Below are 23,615 nucleotides of genomic sequence, written 5' to 3'. Positions count from 1 at the left end.
TCTTTTCTCAGAGTCCTACAGCAGCATTGACCAACTAGTCAAAAAAAGATGCTTCATTTGTATTCAGTGGCTTAAAGTCAAACCATCCAAACCCCAGCTGCAAGTCATCCATTTCCTCCACTGTCTCCAGTACAGTAAGCCCACACAAGCCAGTATAAAAAATCTACCAACGTATCACCACTGCAAATATCATCACCTTCACAAAGACTCTCCTGACCTCCAGACGAAGACAGATTTAATACCTCTGTCATCAAAAATATAAAAAATGGTTCAAATGGCTCTGAGCACTATGGGACTTAACTTCTGAGGTCATCAGTCCCCTAGAATTTAGAACTACTTAAACCTAACTAACCTAAAGACATCACACACACCCATGCCCGATGCAGGATTCGAACCTGCGACCGTAGCGGTCGCGCGGTACCAGAATGTAGCGCCTAGAATCGCTCGGCTACCTCGGCCGGCTCAAAAATATACATTCTTTAAAACGTTCCCCCAGTTCCCCCATCCTACGTCAATTCTCTCTAGCTGCTCAATCTGTATTCCACCTCAATATAACCGCCGCCTATTCTCACAACCAACTGAGAATTAGACAGATTATCAACCTTAGTTAGATCTGTCCACTTCTAAATCCTACTTAGCTAAATTCAAATGGCTTAGTTTTCACTCAACATTTGTTTCAAAACAAACCTTGCGAATGCACTTGCCTAACAGAATATCCATGCTTTTATTCCGCCACATTATCCGCATTTCTCCCTATAATCTGCTATGAACCGATAATCCACACACAGTAACCATGCCAATTGTGAAGTAGAGAACAAGTAATCTCTAAACAATGGCCAGATGTGGGGTGGCAACTGGGTTCCTCAAAAACACCTCCATTTGGTTACAAATCCTTTTCATTCTGCCGAACACTTTATCCTCAGCATGTGTTTTACCACCCTAACAGCCACCTCTACGATCATCTACATCTGACCAAGTCATCCTCTACCACACAGTTTTCTTGCTCACATTGCCCAGTCGTTTTCCACCTGTATTATTCATGCTGACCCGTGCAACCACAGCAGTTCTAATGTTGCTGTCGCTTCCCACTTTCAGTATACGCACTCTCTTCTATGAACAGATGCAAACACACCAATTGCAACACAAGATATGCAAACTATGGTCAATGGTCACCAAAACCCCCGACCCTTTGCCCCCTTCCCCTGATGCTCCCCATTTCTCATGGCTGCTTAGCCTTTCCCTCCGATTATTATCTACAGTCTAGATTCTAGACTGTAGCGTGCTTTTTCCTAGTGGTGCCAGTTTTCTTTCCTTTTTTCTCCAATGTGATACCTGCACTCAGTTTTCGTGTCAGGTACCACAGGTTATCCCAGGTATTCATTTTTTCCATAAATTATTAAACCTTATGTTATATCTAGTAGTAATGGTATACTCTCTAGCGAAAGCAGCAACATAATTAATTGTAGTGGTTTTCTCTAGGCGCCTGATGAGTAATATATGGTCTATTTTAAGACAAAGTTTCTAAGTAACTAGTAGCTGTAACCATCTCCTTCACTATAGCCCACCAGTCACATTTTTTTACTCCATACTAAATTATATTATCTCAGTAGTTTCTATAACTTGAAGAACACGTCCCAGACAGAAAAGGAATATAAACTTAAGACGAATTGTAACTAGTTCGACAATTTTTGGATGTGCACTGGCTTGTACCTTAGAGTATACTTCCCACGCTTGTTCTTGTCTTCTATCTCGTAGTTCGTAATATGCTCCCTGACGTAGTGAACATCTTGTACCAAACCCATAAATTTCATAACCAGCATGTCCTTCACACGTTCCATGTCCTTAATCCATCGATGAAGTTGCTGATCAGTCGTGTGATTAACCTGAGACACACAGAAAATAGTCAAAATTACTTGCACAATATTCACAAGCATACATTCACAACTCACACTGCACACTGAGGTGACGAAATTCGTGGGGTACCTCCTAACACCGCGTCGGACCTCCTTTTGACGGGCTTACTACAGCGTCTCGTCGTGACATGGACTCAGCACGTCGTTGAAAGTCCCCTGCAGAAATATTGAGCCACGCTGCCTCCGCAGCCGTCCATAATTGGGAATGTGTTGCCAGTGCAGTATTTTGTGCCCGAACTGACCTGTCAATTATGTCTCACAAATGGTCGATGGGATTCATGTTGGGTGATCTAGATGGCCATGTCATGTCATTTCACCGCAGCTGCCCAGAATTTTCATGAAACTAGTCGCGAACCACTGTGGTTCTATGATACGGCGCATTGTCATCCATAAAAATTCCACCGTTGTTTTGCAGCATGAAGTCAGTGAATGGCCGCAAATGGCCTCCAAGTAGCTGAACATAACGATCTCTCGTCGGCGATAGTTTCAGTTAGACCCGAGGAGCCAGTCTATTCGTAGTAAAGACAGCCCACACCATTATGGGAGCCACCACCATCTTGCACAGTGCCTCGTTAGCAACCCGGGTCCATGGATTCGTGGGGTCCGCGCCACACTCGAACCCAACCGTCAGCTTTTACCAACTGAAATCGGGACTCATCTGACATGGCCACGGTTTTCCAGTCGTCCAAGGCCCAACCCTTAGGACACGAGAGCAGGAGAGGCGGCTCGGGCGATGTCGTGCTGTTAGCAAAGGCACTCGCGCCAGCCGTCCGCTGCCACAGCCGATTTACGTCACATTTCACCGAAGTGTCCGAACGGATAAGTTCGTCATGCATCCCACATTCTTTTTTGTGGTTATTTCAGGCAGTGCTGTTTTTCAGTTAGCAACGACAACCCTACACCAACGCTGTTGCTCTCAGTCGATATGTGTCCATGGTACCGATTTAAAACTGGTATTCTCAGCAAACAGTTTACACTGTGGGTCTAGGAATATTGAGTTCCTCAACGATTACCGAAATGGAATGTCTCATGCATCTGTTAATCTCTCTATATATACTGTTGTTCTACATTTCATGAACAATTTACCAAAACAGCAATTAAGAGAAAATATATATTCGTATAATACGAGAAACAGGAAACACATTGATGTACCTTTTCAACGTTTAACTAAGTCTTTAAAAAGCTATCATGTAATAGGTTCCAAATGTTGCAATAAATTTACTCTTTGTAAATTCGATTGTCCTATTGAAAAGATCAAGCCAAAACTGTATGAGTGGCTGGTCGAGCGTCCTTTTTATTCCCTTGATGAATTTCTTGATTGCAGTCAAAAACAAATAATATCATAAACGTTGGCTGCTCCCGAATACTATATTAATTATTTCATTAGCAGTTCTCGTTACCTATTTGTTAGTAGCTAGTAATAATATTAATTATTTCATTAGCAGTTCTAGTTACCTATTTGTTAGTAGCTAGTAATAAGCATTAATCTCTTTTTCTCATCACAGTTGCAAAGGGCAGTTATTATAATGTGATGTAATATTTCTTTGTATATAATATGTTTTCCTGTCTTGGTATTCTGTATTCTGACCTTTTCCTGTATTTTGTACTGGTACATTGATTTGGTTGTACTACCTCACTTTATATATTGTATCTCCTGTCTATTGACTATTTATAAAACTATTGTAATATTGTACTTATAACTCCCGCATTTCACTTTCTTTATACTTTGTAATTTGACGTTGTCTATTGCTTCTGTAAGCATAACGACAATAAAATCTTACTACTACTACTACTACTACTACTATCTCCAGTTACCATTCCGCGTTCAAAGCCTGTTAGTTCCCATCGTATAGCCATAATCATGTAGGACACATTTTGACATGAATCACCTGAATACAAAAGACAGCTGCGCCAATGCGCTGCCCATTTATACCTCTTGCACGCGATAGTACCGCCATCTGTTTATGTGTATATCGCTGTCCCATGACCTGTCACCTCAGCGTAAGTACCGCTGCTACGTGCTGTTGAAATTATTGCCGACTTTTGACTCTACATTCAATTTTGTACACGCTTTGCAACCAGTTTCAAAATTTGGCTTCTTATATCAAAGGGACTGAAGTATCCTAAGAAAATGAAAAGTTTTAATTAAAAAATATGGCGAGAAATGAGCGAAATTGACGGTATCAGAGAACATCACTTATTTGTACAATTCGACTCGAACTCGGTTCGTGTCAGCAAATTTTCTAATGTCACAATAAATTTTGCTACCCAGAGTATCTAGCGCACCTATGATAAGTCTGAGATTGACCCAGTTCTTACCTGGGCGCTATACTGCCTGTATGTTTCATAATGAAAGGAGTGACATATCAATGGAACGAAAAGATGCACTGATAAAATTTATGCAGCTACAAGGCCCAGCACACCTATTTTATTGGCTCGAAAGACTGTTTGCTTGTTGGATAACGGAACAACACCTCATTTTTCACGCTCCCTTTTTCTTAAGTATCACCATCTGAGCTGACGGTATTAATTCCCAGAAAATGAACTGCAGAAACTGGCTCAAAATTTCGAACAAATATTAACTACAGTGTTCAGAGTGTAAATCCAAAACCGATATTACTTTTGGCTTGCTACATACGTTAGATACTCCTGGAGATTTGAGAATCGGACGTAAGGTACTTAGCAAATGGCTCTGTAAGCGAACAGGTACCATCATAACGCTATGGAACCTTAGTTAAGAAACGAAATTACAGGCTTGGTAACCTGGATCAAGTAACTGGTAACGCAATGTTCCCATGGCGATGGGGTTGCCGATTCATGTTCTTCAACATTAGTGACAGTATCACCATGGACCAACACACTACAGTGGCACATTACTTGTAGTATCAAAATAAAAACCGCTTGTAACGGAACATGGACAGCAGGTCGCTGCAACGTAGCCTGTCGCCGCGGTACACTCCCACAAATCTGCCCGTCGTTCTCAGGTAATGTTGGCGCACAGTGGAAAACTGAACATCATTTTCTGGGTGCTGGAAAACATGTTCTTTTGAACCATAACGAGTCTGAAATCGTTTAAGAAAAAATAGATTTTTCTGGAAGCAAAGTGAATGTAAACTATTTTTGTAATTTTTACGAAAACTGAGTTTTAACTGATTCTGTAAAAGTTTGGAAGGCAATGCATGACTGGTATTTTGTATTGGATCACCTTATGTTGCTAACCAGTTGTGTCCGAAATTTCATGTTTATCGTGCCTCTGATCGACAAGATATACGAAGCCAAAGGTAAAGCTTTATTCGCAGCGCAATGTTTCCGGCTGCTTTGCCTCAATTTATGTAGCATTGTTAGCTCATGTTGTAAATTAAGCCATTGTTCTGGAGGAGTTGAAAACGCGTTGTTTCTAATGAGACTGGTTTCGAAACTCTAACAGAAATTGGTAGTTGTAAACGAAGTGTCGAATATGCACTATTTTCACCTTTTCACAAAAATCATCCTCTTTTCGACGAATTTGTATATTATTGGAAAATAGCAGGGGGAATGAAACTTTGTATTCCACATCCTTGCTCTACCGAGCTATTCTAAGTTTTATGTTCAGCATGTGTTTACAAGAACCCAAAATTTATATTTTTTCTTGACACAATTTTGGCGTCCAACTTTGATTCAGATTATCTAGCATTCGTATCCCGCGTTGGATAATCAAATACACTTTGTTTGTCAGCTAAAACTGTGGTTTTTATAATGATCCCAGTTTGGAGAGTTTTATAGAACTTAGTTCTTTGCACAATGAGATCCAATACACGGCATTTTTGTCCTTTTTACAAAATCTTAAATTCTGCTCCTTATATATTTGAGAACCTTGTGTTGCTAGGTTACCACACGCCAAGTTTCACGTTCATCATGCCTTTAGTCCCTTAGATATAAGAGGCCAAACGTGAAAGCTTTTCGGGTTCCGATCCCTTCGGGTGATTTTGCTTAAACTGTTCTGGCAGAATAAGATTCGTAAAATTTTTTTCGTTATTATTCTTAACAGAACTAAAACAGTTGTATAAGACGGCTAAAATATTGACCGAGATGTAACAGCTCAAAGTCGCCAGATGTTCACGCTTGCTATGCGGAGAATCGTACATGGAGTCAAACAAGTGACTACATCTCGGCCAGCATTGCTTCGACGAACGTTAAACCTTACCAATGTTCACTGGGGACTCGTACCAATGTTCCCATTAAATTTAGAGGAGACACTAGATGGTCGACCAGAGAAGCCTAGGTGAGCTGACGTGGAATAACCCATAATAACAACCGAAACAGCCTATAGCGCCAACACTAAGATAGCTATACCCTTGAACGACGTGTAGCTCTTCTGGAATAAATGGACTCTGAAATATTAACTATGTTAGTGTAAACTGGAAAGACAAACGCAGTTAGGAGTGCTCTGTCGTTGAAGATTAATAAACTCAGTGAAGGGCATCGCCCCTTATTTCTGGGGATCCTCGTCATGAATTTTTCTAATATTGTCTGGTTGTTAAACAAAGGTACGTTGCGGCCAGTAGCCACACAGTTTCCCCATTTTTATCAGGTGTAATCTGTTTGTCAGTTTGTAAGAGGTCCATGAATAAGGAATTCATTGCTAGCGCACTCGAGCAGATGTAATTCGATGGATTGCTGAAGCGCTGCCTGCGATATGTAAGCTACAATAGAATCGCAGACCAGAGAGCATTGTCGGCAGCAGCAGGAGTAGTAGCTCGCAGTGGGGCGGTTGGGCCGCTCGTGCCTGAGCGATGTAGTATAAGGTAAAAGCAGCCGCGCGCATATGTAATTTGTAACAACTGATTTTGTACTATTGTTATATCAAGTCCCATGTAAATGTTTTTTTTTAATCTTTCAATAATAATCTTTCTTATAAAGATAACTTTTGATAATCATTCATCTGAATTTAAAGATTTTACTAATTTCTCCGATCTGTGGTCATCCCTATTATCGTAAAGAAAACTCAGTTGTTTCCTTTTATACATAACAAATATACTGGCCAGCATTGCACTGGGCTGCGCCAGAAAAACTTCTTATAGGAGCAGATATATACACTTTATCCGGCTACATAATTGAGGTAAGAATTTTCAGTTTATTCATAATAACTTTTGGGCCATGACGCAGCATTGCTGACGTCCATATTTACCAGTTTAGATTCACAGTCAGTTAATTATTGAAACGTTATATGTGAGCCACAATTTTATTGAGAGGTTAGTCGCATTTTTATTCCGAGGTTACAGAAGGAATTTAAACTGTTGGGAGGTTACACCAAATGTGAATGTTATATTTATTTTTTCTGTTGGGAGGTTACAGGTTGTCTACCCTGGAATGATAGGATTGCCTTCACATTAAATGGACTGTATTATTATAAGATTAATAGTGGCGCACCGTATACGGCTCGAAGCTACTTACAAGTACACATTTAACAGTAGAGATTTTTTGGCTCTTGTAGATAGGTGACTCTACCTTTTAATCAGAAACAAAATATACGTGACAATATTTTTTCTACAGACATGACAGTTAAAGTCAAAAATGTGAAACAAATATCGATCCTATGAACTCAAAATACCACTGTATTTTGTTAAGAGGACTCGCCTGAGGGGTTGGTTATACACCTTTTACTGTATTTTGTTTCAGCCAGTAGATGTTTTATAAATAATTCCTCTGTTCTGTTCTTACTTATCTTTCTCTGTATGAACCTGATGCTGGAAACATGTCATATAGTGACCACTTATGGAATGATGTCCCAAAATATAATTTGATAAACTATTTCGTAGTGTTTGCTGAAATACCTTATTTAAATACCATTTTTTAATTACATGCATTATTTATATTTTTCAGAGGGCCATCTTCAAATGCTTGGGGCCAGATTATTCAGTGACCAAATGATTCCATCTACATTTGTGCTCCTTCACTAACCATACTCTTCATTGGCAAGAACATATCTTTAACAATATCAAGGTCCGTTTCCCTTAACTTCTACAAAATTTCAGAGAATGAATTTAATGAGACTTTTATGGTCAATAGATAACCAAAATATGTTAGCAGATAACCAAAACATGTTGGCCTGACACAGAATAAAATTTTTTTAAGTGGCTGGTGTGATTAATAACGTTCCTTATTCACATCATATCGCCAATAGTTGCTCGTAAAATGCATAAATGTTTTTATAGGACCAAATATAAGCATCTACATCTACATGGATACTCTGCAAATCACATTTAAGTGCCTGGCAGAGGGTTCATCGAACCACCTTCCAATTCTCTATTATTCCAATCTCGTATAGCGCGTGGAAGAATGAACACCTATATCTTTCCGTACGAGCTCTGATTTCCCTTATTTTATTGTGGTGATCGTTCCTCCCTATGTAGGTCGGTGTCAACAAAATATTTTCGCATTCGAAGGAGAAAGTTGGTGATTGGAATTTCGTGAGAAACGCCTTTCTTTTAATGATTTCCAGCCCAAATCCTGTATCATTTCTGTGACACTCTCTCTCATACTTCGTGATAATACATGCTGCCTTGCTTTGAACTTTTTCGATGTACTGCGTCAGTCCTATCTGGTAAGGATCCCACACCGTGCAGCAGTATTCTAAAAGAGGACGGACAAGGCAGTCTCCTTAGTAGGTCTGTTACGTTTTCTAAGTGTCCTGCCAACAAAACGCAGCCTTTGGATTGCCTTCCCCACAACATTTTCTATGTGTTATTTCCAGTTTAAGTTGTTCGTAATTGTAATACCTAGGTATTTAGTTGAATTTACGGCTTTTAGATTAGACTGATTTATCGTGTAACCGCAGTTTAACGAGTTCCTTTCAGCACTCATGTGGAAGACCTCACACTTTTCGCTATTTAGGGTCAACTGGCACTTTTCGCACCATTCAGATATTTTTTTCTAAATCGTTTTGCAGTTTGTTTTGATCTTCTGGTAACATTATTAGTCGATAAACGACAGCGTCATCTGCAAACAACCGAAGACGGTTGCTCAGATTGTCTCCCAAATCGTTTATATAGATAAGGAACAGCAAAGGGCCTATAACACTACCTTGGGGAACGCCTGAAATCACTTCTGTTTTACTCGATGACGTTCCGTCTTTTACTACGAACTGTGACCTCTCTGACAGGAAATCGCAAATCCAGTCACATAACTGAGACGATATTCCATAAGCACGCAATTTCACTACTAGCCGCATATCACTGTTAAAGTGTGCCTTCTTGTCATGATAAAATTTTCACTCGAAATTTGGAATTGTTTGCATTTTTCAGTGTCGCTTAGCTGGAGGGTTGTTCCTTTGTAAAGCTTCCTCTATCAAGGTGGTGCATTTCAACTAGCGGCCGTTTATTAGGACCCTTCTTGCAAAACATTTATTGCACCCCTTTACAACTGTACTTTTTGTTGCACCTAAATCAACATACATCTGAGCAAAATACATCTCTGAATGCAAATACAATTGTGTAAGAAAGCCGTAAGAGCGCAAAGCAACCAAGGAGAAGCGCAGAAAACTCTTTTGGAAGCAACAGTTATAAAAAGTTTTAAATGACGAAAAAGTTCCAGCCCAATAATTACAGGTAGGGGAATCACTGTTGAACCGCTTGAATTTGTGTGTTACAATTCTTGAAACACACAGTAGATGATAGTTCATAACCCATCCTGAAATTTTTTGGTGATTTCTAATTTATAATGTAAAAATGGCCATCTGTGGCAGGGCGAAGCTAATATCGAGCGTTGATTTCAGGTTGTTTCCATAGGTCCATGCACACCATCTGGTAGATTCATTTTCTTTAAAGTTACATCTCCGTGCATATTTCTGGTAAACAATAACAAGTGGTACAGATGTTTTTTAAAGTAAAAACAAAAACTGTTTCTGTGTGTTATGGATGAATTTGGAGAAAATACAGAAATGGAGTCACCAAATAACAGTAAAGTAGAATCTCATGTTGAAGGTAGAATTACAGCTCCAACAATATAAGACATACGAGGAAGGACCCAAAGAAAACTGGAAATTCGTCGTAACGTCTTTTTCCTTAATATTTTTACACCAGATTTTATCACCTTCTCCACTGACCACAATGCACTTCTTCAAAAGGTGCTTCAATTTTTCAAAACAAATTTTTAATTCGCTTATCAGGATGTTCTTTGTATTTTCCAGTGAATACTGTTTTACCTCCTCCAAAGAGGCAACACGCTTTCCTTTCATGTCCCTTTGAGCCTGGAGAACAAAAAGAAATCACAGGGGCTAGATCCAGTGAGTAGGGGTGGGGGGGGGGGGGGGGGGGAGGTGGAGTGATGGAAGAGCCAGTCGCCTGTGCGCCAAAGATCTGCCTTTTTCTTCCGGATACTATCCCTAAATCTTTTCAAAACCTCCAATTAGAACCCCTGGTTGACTGTTTCACCCATGGGAACGAACTCCGTGTGCACAACGTCTCTGCAATCGGCGAAGTAAATGAACATTGCCTTGATGTTTGACTTCACTTGGCGAGCTGTTTTGGGATGAGGAGAGCCACTCATCTTCCACTGGCTCGATTGCTGCTTTGTTTTGGGGCACCACTATTCATGACCAGTAATCAGCTTGGCAAAAAATTCAGGGTCCTCTTTAAGCTGACTCTGAAGCTCAAAACATGCCTGAAGTCGGCGCTCCCTTTGCTCGTCTGTGAGAAGCCGAGGAACTGCAACCCTTCTCATATGCAAATCGTAGCATAAATTCCTCTGAATGGAACTGCATGATATTCCAGACTCGTCTCATAGTTGATCAATGGTTCAGTGACGGTCGTCACGAACGAGGGCATTCATTTTATCGACGTTCCATCTTTTTTTTTTTTACGTTGAGGGGCTCCTGAATGGGGTTGGTCTTCAATTGACGTTTTTCCATTTTTAAAACGTGAAAACCGCTTGTAGACTGTGGTTTTACTTTGGGCAGCATCCCCATAAGTAGTCTTAAGCATTACTGTAAGTTCCATGGTCGATCTCCCCAACAGGAAACAAAATTTCACAGCAGCGCATGAGTCTCGACAATCTGCCATCACGTTTTCGCCGAAATGGGAAAAAGTTGTCATAGTAAAAAAAACTCTTACAGGCTAACTGATGCACTCACAGAGACAGAACTTCGCACGCTGACTCAGGTGGCGCGACCGTAACAGACACCTGGTTAAACAGTGGGTTTCCCCACTCTCCCTCCCCACGGCAGCCCCATTACAGTCACTTTTCGGTCCCCCCTCGTACATACCAACTCTGTTGAAACCAAACCAGAATCCCAGTCACAGACCACAGCTAGTGCTTCTCAGATGTTCGGAGGCTCAAATCCCATGACCAAATTATTACAAAGTCTTGCATCTCAAATGGACACACAGTCCAAATTATTAGCCCAAGAGCAATCTGCCAAGGTCGATGCTAATTTAAGACTATCAGCCCGCTCAAATAAACCATCATTTTAAAAACATTTCATCCGAAATTTCAGAAATGAAACGAATTTAAAAAACTGCATAAGAGGTAACTAAGAAATTATCATCTGATATTCATTCACTTAAAATGGCTCAGCCTGAAACTGAGAAAACCATTAAGTCATTCATTTAAAAGCTTATGAGATTGAGTATTAACCAAGATGTAAAGTTACAGGAATGATTTAATGCTGAGGAGAAAAGATTTTCCAACAGTTTTTCGAAATTAGAAAAGTTAGATAAGGAATTACAATTCCCAGTACATATAGTTCATGTGCATGTGGTGTCCGAACACTGTACTGGTTGATAGGAATTTAATCAAATGAAAACATAGCTAGGGGTCTCCCTGGGCTATGAGCTTATGTTGCTGCACAAATATGTAAAGAAATGTCAGCAGTCATAAGAAGTGCCCTTAAAACACTGTGCTTCATTACTATAACACATGACAGGCATATGGTCACAAGTCTGTATGGTGGGGTGCATAGGCACAATATAGAGCAGTTTTGTCCACCTACCAAGCCTAAGGTTTTCTCTCCAGCAACGAAAACCACACATCTGTTCTTATTTATAAAACATTTGTAGGTGTTTTGCAAAAAACGTGGATAAATTACCAGAAAATTTTAGTTTGGCACCAGCTACATTCAGGGTGAAGCCTCCCCTGGGCAACTGAAAGTGCACAAAAATGTGCTCCATGCAAACAACTTGCACAGGTGCTCTTAATAAAATATTGATTAGTTTGCGTCCAAGAATGACTACAAAAGGAAGGTTTTAATTCTGACCAATTTAACAGCAAGCAGCTCAGCATGATACAACATTCTGAATGATTCGCAAACAAAACACTATACTGGGATGGACCTATTTTGAATGGGGACATCTTAAGAATACTGAAATCAAAATTACCACTCAGTACTTATGAAAAATTCATTCATGACTCGAAACCCAAACTATAACGCTTCCTATAAATATTACATTCAAAAGACCTCATACAGGAAGACTCTAAGAGTAATGATGGCAATAGTGGTGCGCATTCTCCACATTCCAGCACCCATGCGAAAAACCACAGCTAAAACACTGATGACGTGGCAATGGCACACCATCACAAGGCAGATCTGTATGTCAAGACAGACGGATCAAGACAGGCAGCAAAATACACAGAATTAGTCACTTTTTAACACCAGACGATGAAACAGTAACAAGTTTAGTTTTGGGTACGATCTGAAACGAAACGAATCATCAAAATCAGTGGTAAAGTTAGTTCAAGAATCAGTGGCACCGGAAATATATGAATCACCCGCCACCTAACATAATTGCTTCAACTCCAGGCCACAGGAAAAACCTGAACCATACACCGTCTCCAAACTGACAGCAACAACAACAGAATCATATGGTACACATTGTGAAGTGCCTCTCTATACCTATTAGCGTATCAAACTAAACTCACTGATGCCCGTCATGGTCTGGTGTGGGGTCACTAAATCAAATCAAACAGTTTCCATGCTACATTATGTGATGGCATAGATATGAGAGGTGGCTTCTGTTATGATTGTGATTTATGTAAATAACAGGATGAAGAAATTGTTCAGCCTTTACCAACAATCATCGATAGGTGCACAGGCTATTACATACCTGTCCAACGTGTCAAAATACAAACCCTTTAAATCAGTCTAATAAAATAGAGTTACACGCAATTTTACCCATAAAAACACACGATATCTTATCAGTTGACATATCAGGACTGATGCCCTAAGGTAGGGGAGGTATCTTGTTGCTCTTTGTAATCTTCTCTCGATGCATTTTAGATAGTATGTAACTATCACCATTAAGAGCCACTCTAGTAATAAAAAGGTTGGTGAGCAATTATATACCTAGGTTTGGGAAGCGAAAGGTGATTTTGCATGAAAGTGTGTCAAATCTCACATGTGAACCACGTAAATCATTTATACAGGAACAGGGGGTTAGACAGATGTTACTTTCAAAATTTCATCTCGAATCAAATCTCACTGAGTGGGTTTTTACAGAACGTAACTGCTTAATCAGGATGTATGCAAAAAATGAACAACCTAAATGGGTAGAATTTTTACTAGCTCTCTTTGAACTAATTGTTAAAATTTATCTCACACCTGAGATCATGCTTGGCGAATGAGAAAGAAATTAATGACTGGACTCCCATCCTTATATATCGAATAATGATGGAACTTGTGAAGAAAAGATTAGACAAACTCTTGTTACATTAACAGATTGTCATATATATGAATGTTAGCCTGTGACAAGAAACGCATACAGTGACATTGTGTGCGTAATAAAATATTATTTAGCACCCACCCAAAGCCACTGTTACTTCAAAATAAACATAAGAAGTCATAACACGTGTGCCCTGGGCCCTACAATATAATTACGATTCATCACAAGCCAAGCTATCCTAGAGTATCCAGAATCTGACAAAATATCAGGCTTGTCCTGTGCATAAAAGGCAATGTCCTGATTGACTCATGGACTGACTCATCACGCCCAGCCCAAACCGCTTAGGGTAGAAACTTGAAATTTGGAGAAGGTGTGGATCACATTACTGTAGGTGTCGTTTAAGAAGGGATTCGTCGAAATTCCAATCCTTGTGGGGTGATATAAAGGATGAAGTGTTTTTTTTAAATGTCGCTATTAAGGCAATTTTGAAGCTAGACCTATGAAAATTGGTATTTGGTTTCTCAGTCAGGAATAAAGAAATCCATGATTCAGCATTTTTGGAAATTTAATCCTGTGGTGGTAAAATAGTGGGTGAAAGCTTTTTTGTAAATATGTCATTACTAAAGAACTACTAAAGTATTTTTAAAGTTACATCTATGAACACTGGTATTTGACTTCTCAGTTACATATAAGAAAATTATGTGTTTCTGTGTTTATAGAAATTGGGCCCCTTTGGTGGTGAAATAGGCCATCAGATCTTTTATGAAAATAATTTATTAGGAAAGCATTATAAGGCTAAATCTGTTGTGTTGTTGTGGTCTTCAGTCCAACTGTGCAAGCCTCTTAATCTCCAAGTACCTACTGCAACCTACATCCTTCTGAATCTGCTTACTGTATTTATCTCTTGGTCTCCCCCTACGATTTTTACCTTCATGTTTCCCTTCAGTACTAAATTGGTGATCTCTTGATGGCTCAGAATGTGTCCTACCAACCGATCACTTCTTCTAGCCAGATGGTACCACAAATCTATGAAAATTAAAATTTGGCTTCTCAGTTAGAAATAAAAAAAAACGTGTTTCATTCTTTTTGGAAGTTAACCCCTAAGGAGATGAAATAGAGGGTGGAATATTTTATGAAAATACTTCTATGCATGTGGTGTGCGTACTGTAAGACCTTCAGTACACACACCATCAGATTATTTGACTGGTCGCTCTAACGAAGTAGGCGAGTGTCAGCAATGTGTCTCGTGGTCTTATCGTGGCGTGTTTATCTTCTGCCGTTAGGTCAGGCAATAGAAATTCCACTTGCACGCTTAGAGTAGCAGATTGACGGTGACAAAATTTAAACAGAACTTGATTAATTTTCACACACATTTATTAAAATAATAACAACAATAAATTACTTAACTTGATTCTGGATGCTATTTACAACTGACAATCTGAAGTTCCTTTGGTCTTGGTATGTTAATCTTATTCTCACATATCTCTGATTCTTGACAAAGTGTCTATACATTTATCTCCATGGCTATGTACAGGAATATGATAATTTTATTAGGCGCAGACTGAAACTTGACTACAGACTAATGTCGACTAATACAGACTAATGCAGACTGACTAATCGGAGGTCTGTACACTCGTTATAATACCTCGAGCGTTCAGGTATCACTGCGCGAGTGTGATCCGCGAGGAGAACGGGTTCTACGTTAGCAGCAATCTCATTGGCTGCGTTACATATTAATGCGGATCGGCGGAAGCAGAATTTGGTCCGTCTGTAAGGCAGCGCCATCTCGTAGTGCGGAGACGGACGATCGCTGCGCCTGCGCTGTTGTGCTTAGCGGGGCGCGCTCTATTGGGAAAGTTGTGTACGCGCTGACTACGCGGAACTATGTACACAACACTGCGAAAGCATTTTTACTGTAAATCTTTGAACATTGGTGTTTGGCTTCTGAATTTGAGATAAAGAAATACGTGTTTCACTATTTTTGGAAACTCAACCCCTAAGAGGGTTAGATATGCTCAAACTGATTCAGTGACTCGTCACCCAACCCAAACCGCTAAGAATGTAAAGTTGGAATTTGGAGAGGGTGTGGATCTTATACTGTATGCATTGTCAAAGAAAGAATTGTCCGAAATTCCACTTCTAATGGGGTGAAATAGGGGAAGAAAGGCTTTTTGAAAGTATGTCGCTGTTAAAGAAACTTTGATCCTAGAACTGAAAACCTGATATTAAACTTGTCAGGCAGAAAATAAAAAATACGTATTTGATCATTTTTGGACATTCAACCACTTATGCTGTGAACTAGTGGGTGAAAACTTTTTTAAGAAATAAATAATTACTAAGGAACTACTGAAATTTTTCAAGGATACGTCTATGATAGCTGGTATTTGAGTTCTCAGTTAGAAATGAAAAAAATACATGTTTCAGTGTTTCTTGAAATTCAACCTATAATGGAGAGCAATAGCAGATGAATATTTTTAAAAATGTATTTCATAACCTTAAAAAAAATTTGAAGCTAAATTTATGATAACTGGTATTTCACTTCTCAGTTATAAATAAAGAAATATTTGTTAGAGAATGACAGTTGCTATGGAAATATCTTCACAGGAATGTAAAAGGCACAATTAACAAAAACTTTGGTCTCCAACTACCAGAATCACCTTTTGGTCAGAAGATCATTCAGAAAGCACCAAGGTGTTGGAATTTGAGAACAACATAAATATTCTATAAATAAAAACAAAACAAAATCTCTGCAAAGCATACAGTTAATGCGAGTGAAGCAGTGGGTGCTAAGATAAAGATATGAAGAATTATGTTCAATGGCAATATGACCTTCGACCTGCTTTTACTTTTCCCTATCATTTTTACTTCATATATGTTTAAATCTTTATCTTGCAGTTTATGTAATGAACTATCATCTCGAGACACGAATGTGTGAACATTGTCTTAAAGTAAAGTATCTATGTGATTAAAACAAGAAAACAGAAACACAGCAAGCGAGGTGGCACAGTGGTTAGCACACTGAACTTGCATTTGGGATGAAAACGGCTGAAACCTGCATCCAGCCATCCTGATTTCCGTTTCCTGTGACTTCCATAAATCGTTTCAGGCAAATGGTGGGATGGTTCTTTTGAAAGGGCATGCCTGACTTCCTTCCCCATCCTTCCCCAATACGATGTGACTGATGACCTCACCTAAATCAACCAACATATAAGAGAGAGAGAGAGAGAGAGTTGTGTGTGTGTTTAATTCTGTGTGTGAACGACATTAAAAACTGGTCATTAATGTGTGCACATCACGATGATCAATTTTTCTAAATGGCTCCTGATCAAATATCCTGAGAATGAGAACTGTTTATTTCTGTTCATAAATTTTATGTATGCATATATTTATGTCGAGAGGCATGTAGCATAGACTCTCTCCTACACTTCAGTCAGACTGTCACACTGCCTGTGCTAAAAGGTACTGAATGTTGTATACTAAAACAGGTAAATCGCTGACTGATTAACGTTTTTAGTGAAGTATGCTACATTTGTATGGAGTGTAGCCATGTATGGAAGTGAAACGTGGACGATAAATAGTTTAGACAAAAAGAGAATAGAAGCTTTTGAAATGTGGTGCTACAGAAGAATGCTGAAGATTAGATGGGTAGACCACATAACTAATGAGGAGGTATTGAATAGAATTGGGGAGAAGAGGAGTTTGTGGCACAACTTGTCTAGAAGAAGGGATCGGTTGGTAGGACATGTTTTGAGGCATCAAGGGATCACTAATTTAGTATTGGAGGGCAGTGTGGAGGGTAAAAATCATAGAGAGAGACCAAAAGATGAATATACTAAGCAGATTCAGAAGGATGTAGGCTGCAGTAGGTACTGGGAGATGAAGAAGCTTGCACAGGATAGAGTAGCATGGAGAGCTGCATCAAACCAGTCTCAGGACTGAAGACCACAATAACAACAACAACAACAACAACAACATGCTACATTCCATGCATAACGCAACATCTTGTAATGCACAGCGTTCACTGGACTATATGGTGAAATCACAGAAAAAACTGTCGTAAAGCAATGTCTTTTGTCCAGGCGATCATTAATACTAAGGAGAATTCTAAGACATTAAGACATTCATTTTTCGGTCTCGGAAACTGACATACAGCCGGGAGAGCAGTGTGCTGACCACATGCCCCTCCATATCCGCATCCAGTGACACCTGTGGCCTGAGGATGACTCGGCGGCCAATAGGTACCTTTGGTCCTTCGTGGCCTGTGCGGGAGTAGTAGTTTTAGTTAAGACATTCATTTTAGTATTAAGAGAATGCATAAACTTATTAATTTGTAACCGCATATTTGTTTACACTTCTCTATTCAGTATAATATAAGATTGATCGTTATTTCCATGTGCAGCTACAAATGATAATTCATTATCTTTTCATTTCATGGATGGTTCAGAATCATGGTACTATATTCAGTGTAGGCATGACTTATCTGGCCAATATTTAACTGTAGTTACCTCATTTTTTTCTTGTGCTTTTGGGTGCATTTCTTTTCATGTCCACAGTGTCTTTCCTGACTTGCATTCCATTTGACACTGGGACATTTCACTAGGAAATGCATGAACTAATATATGTCAATGCTGCATTCCTTGGCTGCCATGTTATGATTCCATTGTAACAAAAATGCAATGGAAGCAGGTAGCTTTGTATTTTTTATGTCCCCTAGGCCTTGGAAGGAAACTGCAAGATTCATAAAACACTCAGAATTTTTTATCATGAGTGGAAAATAAAGGTATTAACACATTCTGAAAGTAACTACCATTCACGAAATGAAGGTGCTTCCAAATATTTTCCCCTCAGTTACATGAGAATATATTACTCTCCTTTTTCCAAATGATAATTATTCTTCCCAGTAAAGAGATTAATTATTTGATATCAATAGAGAGGCTGCTATGAACAAGTCAGATGTGTTTCATGAATTAAGACTCTTTCTTGACAGTTTAACTGAAACAAAACATGAGTACCCCCTGCATTCTCGCTAGCAGCTGAATTTTCATTAAATTACAAATTTTCCTTAGAGGTGCGATGTATAAATATACTCTATACAGCACATCCATATCAGAGCAGAATTTTTCAACTTATACATTAATAAATACTGTAGTTGCTCTAGTTATTTAGTCTTTGACCACTTCCTCCTCCCCAACGGCCTTGGGAGTGAAAGAGCCTGAATAAGGAAATATGCAGAGGATGAGATAAAATACGAGACAATAGAATCTAGAACTATCCACACTAAATGTATAGTCAAGAGTCTTAGGCTTGTAAAGTAAGATGTGATACCAAGTCTCCCAAATCGGTCATGGAAATTCTGGGAAAGTATGAAAAAAGATACAGACGACTTTCTTCCCTATCCTTGTCCGTTCAGTGCTTGTGCTCTGTCTCATAACCCTACATTGATCACAGACCTACAGGTTAGTCAGGACTCCCGCAGAGAGTTAACATTACACTCTGAAAGGCAACGATAATGACACTGAGGGCTACAAAAATCATGGAACAGAACTGATCACTTATGTGTGGCTGGTATGCTCACATCTCATACATACAACATGGCTTAAAAGAGGGACAAAAAACACCACTTACCATCTGCTCGAATGCGAGGGGAACGAACAGCTTTGAGAGATGCCTCACGCGAAGTGATACCAGCTCCACTGAGTCTCGCCAGTAGTCGGAGTATTGTTTCAAGTACTCTGGAGAAGAATAGAGATGACATACTAGTGGACACTTGTTAGATCACACCTCAGTAGAAGCACATTATTCAGTTTCTGCCACCATCGGGTTACAGAGTGTATGAAAGCGGAATTTACGTTTTGAAACTAGATGGACATACACTGACAAAAGTGGTGAAGTGTCACAGGATAGAACACATTGACAGTATGTTACCAAACTCACACTCGAGTATTTTTTCTGACTGTATGACCTGCTTGTCTAAATGTCATCCTTATGCGAGCCTATGTTCGGTATTTTCAGTTCAGAAACAAAAACATTCCTAAAGATTAAGAATGGTGTGAATATATAACGACCACTGTGTGAATCTGACGCTATTGTAGCTAAGCAGTGGCAGGTGGAAACACCAAATGTCTAATGTACGAGCACTTGCAGCGTACCACTATCTTTGTGGGAAAGATCGAATCTTCGACATGAGAGGATTGAGAACATCATTCCTACAGAAGGCACAAGCATTTGACTTTAGTGCAGTTACTATAGAACATGTGCATATACAAGACGTAAGAGGACACATACATGAACAGCAATCATGCACTGAAATAACAATGGCGACAAGTGAAAATTTGTGCCATACCAAGAATCGAACCCTGATTTACATGAGCTGCCATCATAACGGCTTCAGCTATCCATGTGAACCTCCTGTCCAACCCACATTCTCAACTTGTTGCATACAACCAGTTTATCATCCATCACCCATTATCCTCACTGCTTGCAGCTTTCCATGATACCTGCAAAGGTATCACATTGCATCTGTACTAAACTTATCACCAGCCATCAAGGCTCATATATGTTACTATTACATGTGTGGTGCCTCCTCTAGAGGACATGTCTGACAGAACAGAAACCATTTTTGATAGAGCAGCTATATACACACATCAAAAGAAGTTCCCAGCACTCCTGACAATAGATGTTGACTGTGGATATTGTACCACAGACAAAGTCCCTTTGACTATTCAGAGGTCACTAAACCTGCCCAAAAATGTAAACAACCACGCATGAGCAGCGCCTGTTAGATGGAGGGGGTCCGACAGCCGACCAGTTCCAGTCATTCAACCAGGAAGGATGTACATGGCTCGTGTTGTCTGTAGTTCAACCACGCCTAGACGATCAATACCGTTGTTTGAGCGTGTTTGCATTGTCACTTTGTGCCAGGAAGGGGTGTCAACAAGGAAGCGTCAAGGCGTCTCGAAGTGAACGAAAGATATGTTGTTCGGACATGGAGGAGATACAGAGAGAGAGGAATTGTCGATGACATGGCTCGCTCAGGCTGCCCAAGGGCTACTACTGCTGTGGATGACCACTACCAATGGATTTAGCTCGGAGGAACACTGACAGCAACGCCACCATGTTGAATAATGCTTTTCGTGCATTCACAGGAAGTCGTGTTACGACTCAAACTGTGTGCAAAGCTGCACGATACGCAACTTCGCTACCTACGACCAGGGCGAGGTCCATCTTTGCATCCACGACACCATGCAGTGCGGTAGAGATGGACCCAGTAACATGCCAAATGGACTGCTCAGGACTCTTCACCAATGAGTGTCGCATATGCCTTCAACCAGACAACGGAGACGTGTCTGGAGACAACACGGTAAGGCTGAACGCCTTACACACATTATCCAGCGAGTGCAGCAAAACTGCTGTTTTGGTGTGGGGCCGACGTACGCCGCAGATGGCCATGGAAGGAGGCATACTGGCTGCATGATACATGATTGACATCCTCCGACTGATAGTGCAACCACATCGGCAGCATATTGGCGAGGCATTCGTCTTCATGGAGGACAATTCGCGCTCCCATCGTGCACATCTTGTGAATGACTTCCTTCAGGATAACAATATCGCTTGACTAGAGTGGCCAGCATGTTCTCCAGACATGAACCGTATGGAACATGCCTAGAATAGATTGAAAAAGGCTGTTTATGGACGAGGTGACCCACCAACCAATGTGAGGGATCTACGCCGAATCGCTATTGAGGTGTGGGAAATCTGGACCAACAGTGCCTTGATGAACTTGTGGATAGTATACCACGACGGATACAGGCACGCATCAATGCAAGAGGACGTGCTACTGGGTATTAGAGGTACCAGTGTGTACCACAGTGAGGACCACCACCTCTGAATGTCTCGCTGTATGGTGGTACAAAAAGCAATGTATGGTTGTCATGAGCAATAAAAAGGGTGGAAATGATGTTTATGTTGATCTCTCTTCCAATTTTCTCTGTAGGTTCCGAAACTCTGGGTGACGCAAAACTTTTTTGATATATATGTATTGGGCAGAGTCTCAGGGAAGCATCCAACAACTCTATCAAGGACCACTTTTTTCGCTTTGTGATAGATGGCACTGTAATAGTCGCAAACGTATAAGTGCATGATATCGCGTAACATTCCGCCAGTGCGGACGGTATTTGCTTCGTGATACTGTACTCGTGTTAAAATGGACCATTTACCAATTGCGGAATAGGTCGATATCGTGTTGATGTATGGCTATTGTGATCAAATTGCCCAAAGGGCGTGTGCTATGTATGCTGCTCGGGATCCTGGACAACATCATCCAAGTGTCCGGACCGTTCGCCAGATAGTTACGTTATTTAAGGAAACAGGAAGTGTACAGCCACATTTGAAACGTCAGCCACGACCTGCAACAAGTGATGATGCCCAAGTAGGTGTTTTAGCTGCTGTCGCGGCTAATCCGCACATCAGTAGCAGACAAACTGCGCGAGAATCGGGCATCTCAAAAACGTCAGTGTTGAGAATGCTAAATCAACATCGATTGCACCCGTACCATATTTCTATGCACCAGGAATTGCATGGAGACGACTTTGAACGTCGTGTACAGTTATGCCACTGGGCACAAGAGAAATTACGAGACGATGACAGATTTTTTGCACGCGTTCTCTTTACCGATGAAGCGTCATTCACCAACAGCGGTAACGTAAACCGGCATAATATGCACTATTGGGCAACGGAAAATCCACGATGGCTGCGACAAGTGGAACATCAGCGACCTTGGCGGGTTAATGTATGGTGCGGCATTATGGGAGGTAGGATAATTGGCCACCATTTTATCGATGGCAATCTAAATGGTGCAATGTATGCTGATTTCCTACGTAATGTTCTACCGATGTTACTACCAGATGTTTCACTGCATGACAGAATGGCCATGTACTTCCATCACGATGGATATCCGGCACATAGCTCGCGTGTGGTTGAAGCAGTATTGAATAGCATATTTCGTGACAGGTGGATTGGTCGTCGAAGCACCGTACCATGGCCCACACGTTCATCGGATCTGACGTCCCCGGATTTCTTTCTGTGGGGAAAATTGAAGGATATTTGCTATCGTGATCCACCGACAACGCCTGACAACATGCGTCAGCGCATTCTCAATGCATGTGCGAACATTACGGAAGGTGAATTACTCGCTGTTGAGAGGAATGTCGTTACACGTATTGCCAAATGCATTGAGGTTGACGAACATCATTTTGAGCATTTATTACGTTAAAAAAATGATCCAAATGGCTCTGAGCACTATGGGACTTAGGTCATCATTCCCCTAGAACTTAGAACTACTTAAACCTAACTAATCTAAGGACATCACACACATCCATGCCCGAGGCAGGATTCGAACCTGCGACTGAAGCGTCCAGAACCGCATTAATACATTAATGTGGTATTTACAGGTAATCACGCTGTAACAGCATGCGTTCTCAGAGATGATAACTTCAGAAAGGTTCATGCATCACATTGGAACAACCTAAATAAAATGTTCAAACGTACCTACGTTCTGTATTTTAATTTAAAAAACCTACCTGTTACCAACTGTTCGTCTAAAATTGTGAGCCATATGTTTGTGACTATCACAGCGCCTTCTATCACAAAGCGAAAAATGTAGTCCAAGTAAAAAATTCATATTTCTTTACGTACTACACGAATATGTAATAAAAATGGGGGTTCCCATTTAAAAAAACGCAGTTGATATCCGTTTGACCTATGGCAGCGCCATCTGGCGGGCCAACCATAGCGCCATCTGGTTTTCCCCTTCAAGCTAGACAAGTTTCGTTCTTTGTAGTTTATTCGTTTGACGCTTATTTCGTGAGACATTTGGCCTGGTCACGATCAATGGACCACCCTATATATATATATATATATATATATATATATATATATATATATATATATATATATATATATAGTAGTGTGCAAGATTTGTCCCATCTGGTCTATACGGCAGTTTGTCGCTGTCATTGCCGGACATCACTTGTATTACAGAATAGCACCATTCCTAGTCTGGAAGCATTTT

General features: G+C 40.2%; 1 protein-coding gene across 1 annotated transcript in view; it reads right to left on the bottom strand.

Annotated features, from left to right (window-relative positions):
• LOC124805419 overlaps positions 1–23,615 on the bottom strand; it is a 187,820-nt gene that overhangs the window by 51,317 nt on the left and 112,888 nt on the right. Inside the window, exons 4-5 of the mRNA XM_047265981.1 lie at positions 19,172–19,278; positions 1,711–1,883 (exon numbers count right to left, since the gene is read on the bottom strand). Coding sequence (XP_047121937.1) covers positions 1,711–1,883; positions 19,172–19,278 — 280 coding nt within the window. The remainder of the gene's footprint in view (positions 1–1,710; positions 1,884–19,171; positions 19,279–23,615) is intronic.

This window comes from Schistocerca piceifrons, chromosome 7 (assembly GCF_021461385.2).
Source record: "Schistocerca piceifrons isolate TAMUIC-IGC-003096 chromosome 7, iqSchPice1.1, whole genome shotgun sequence".
In the NCBI taxonomy this organism is placed as follows: domain Eukaryota; kingdom Metazoa; phylum Arthropoda; class Insecta; order Orthoptera; family Acrididae; genus Schistocerca; species Schistocerca piceifrons.
This window is presented reverse-complemented; position numbering and strand designations above follow the sequence as displayed.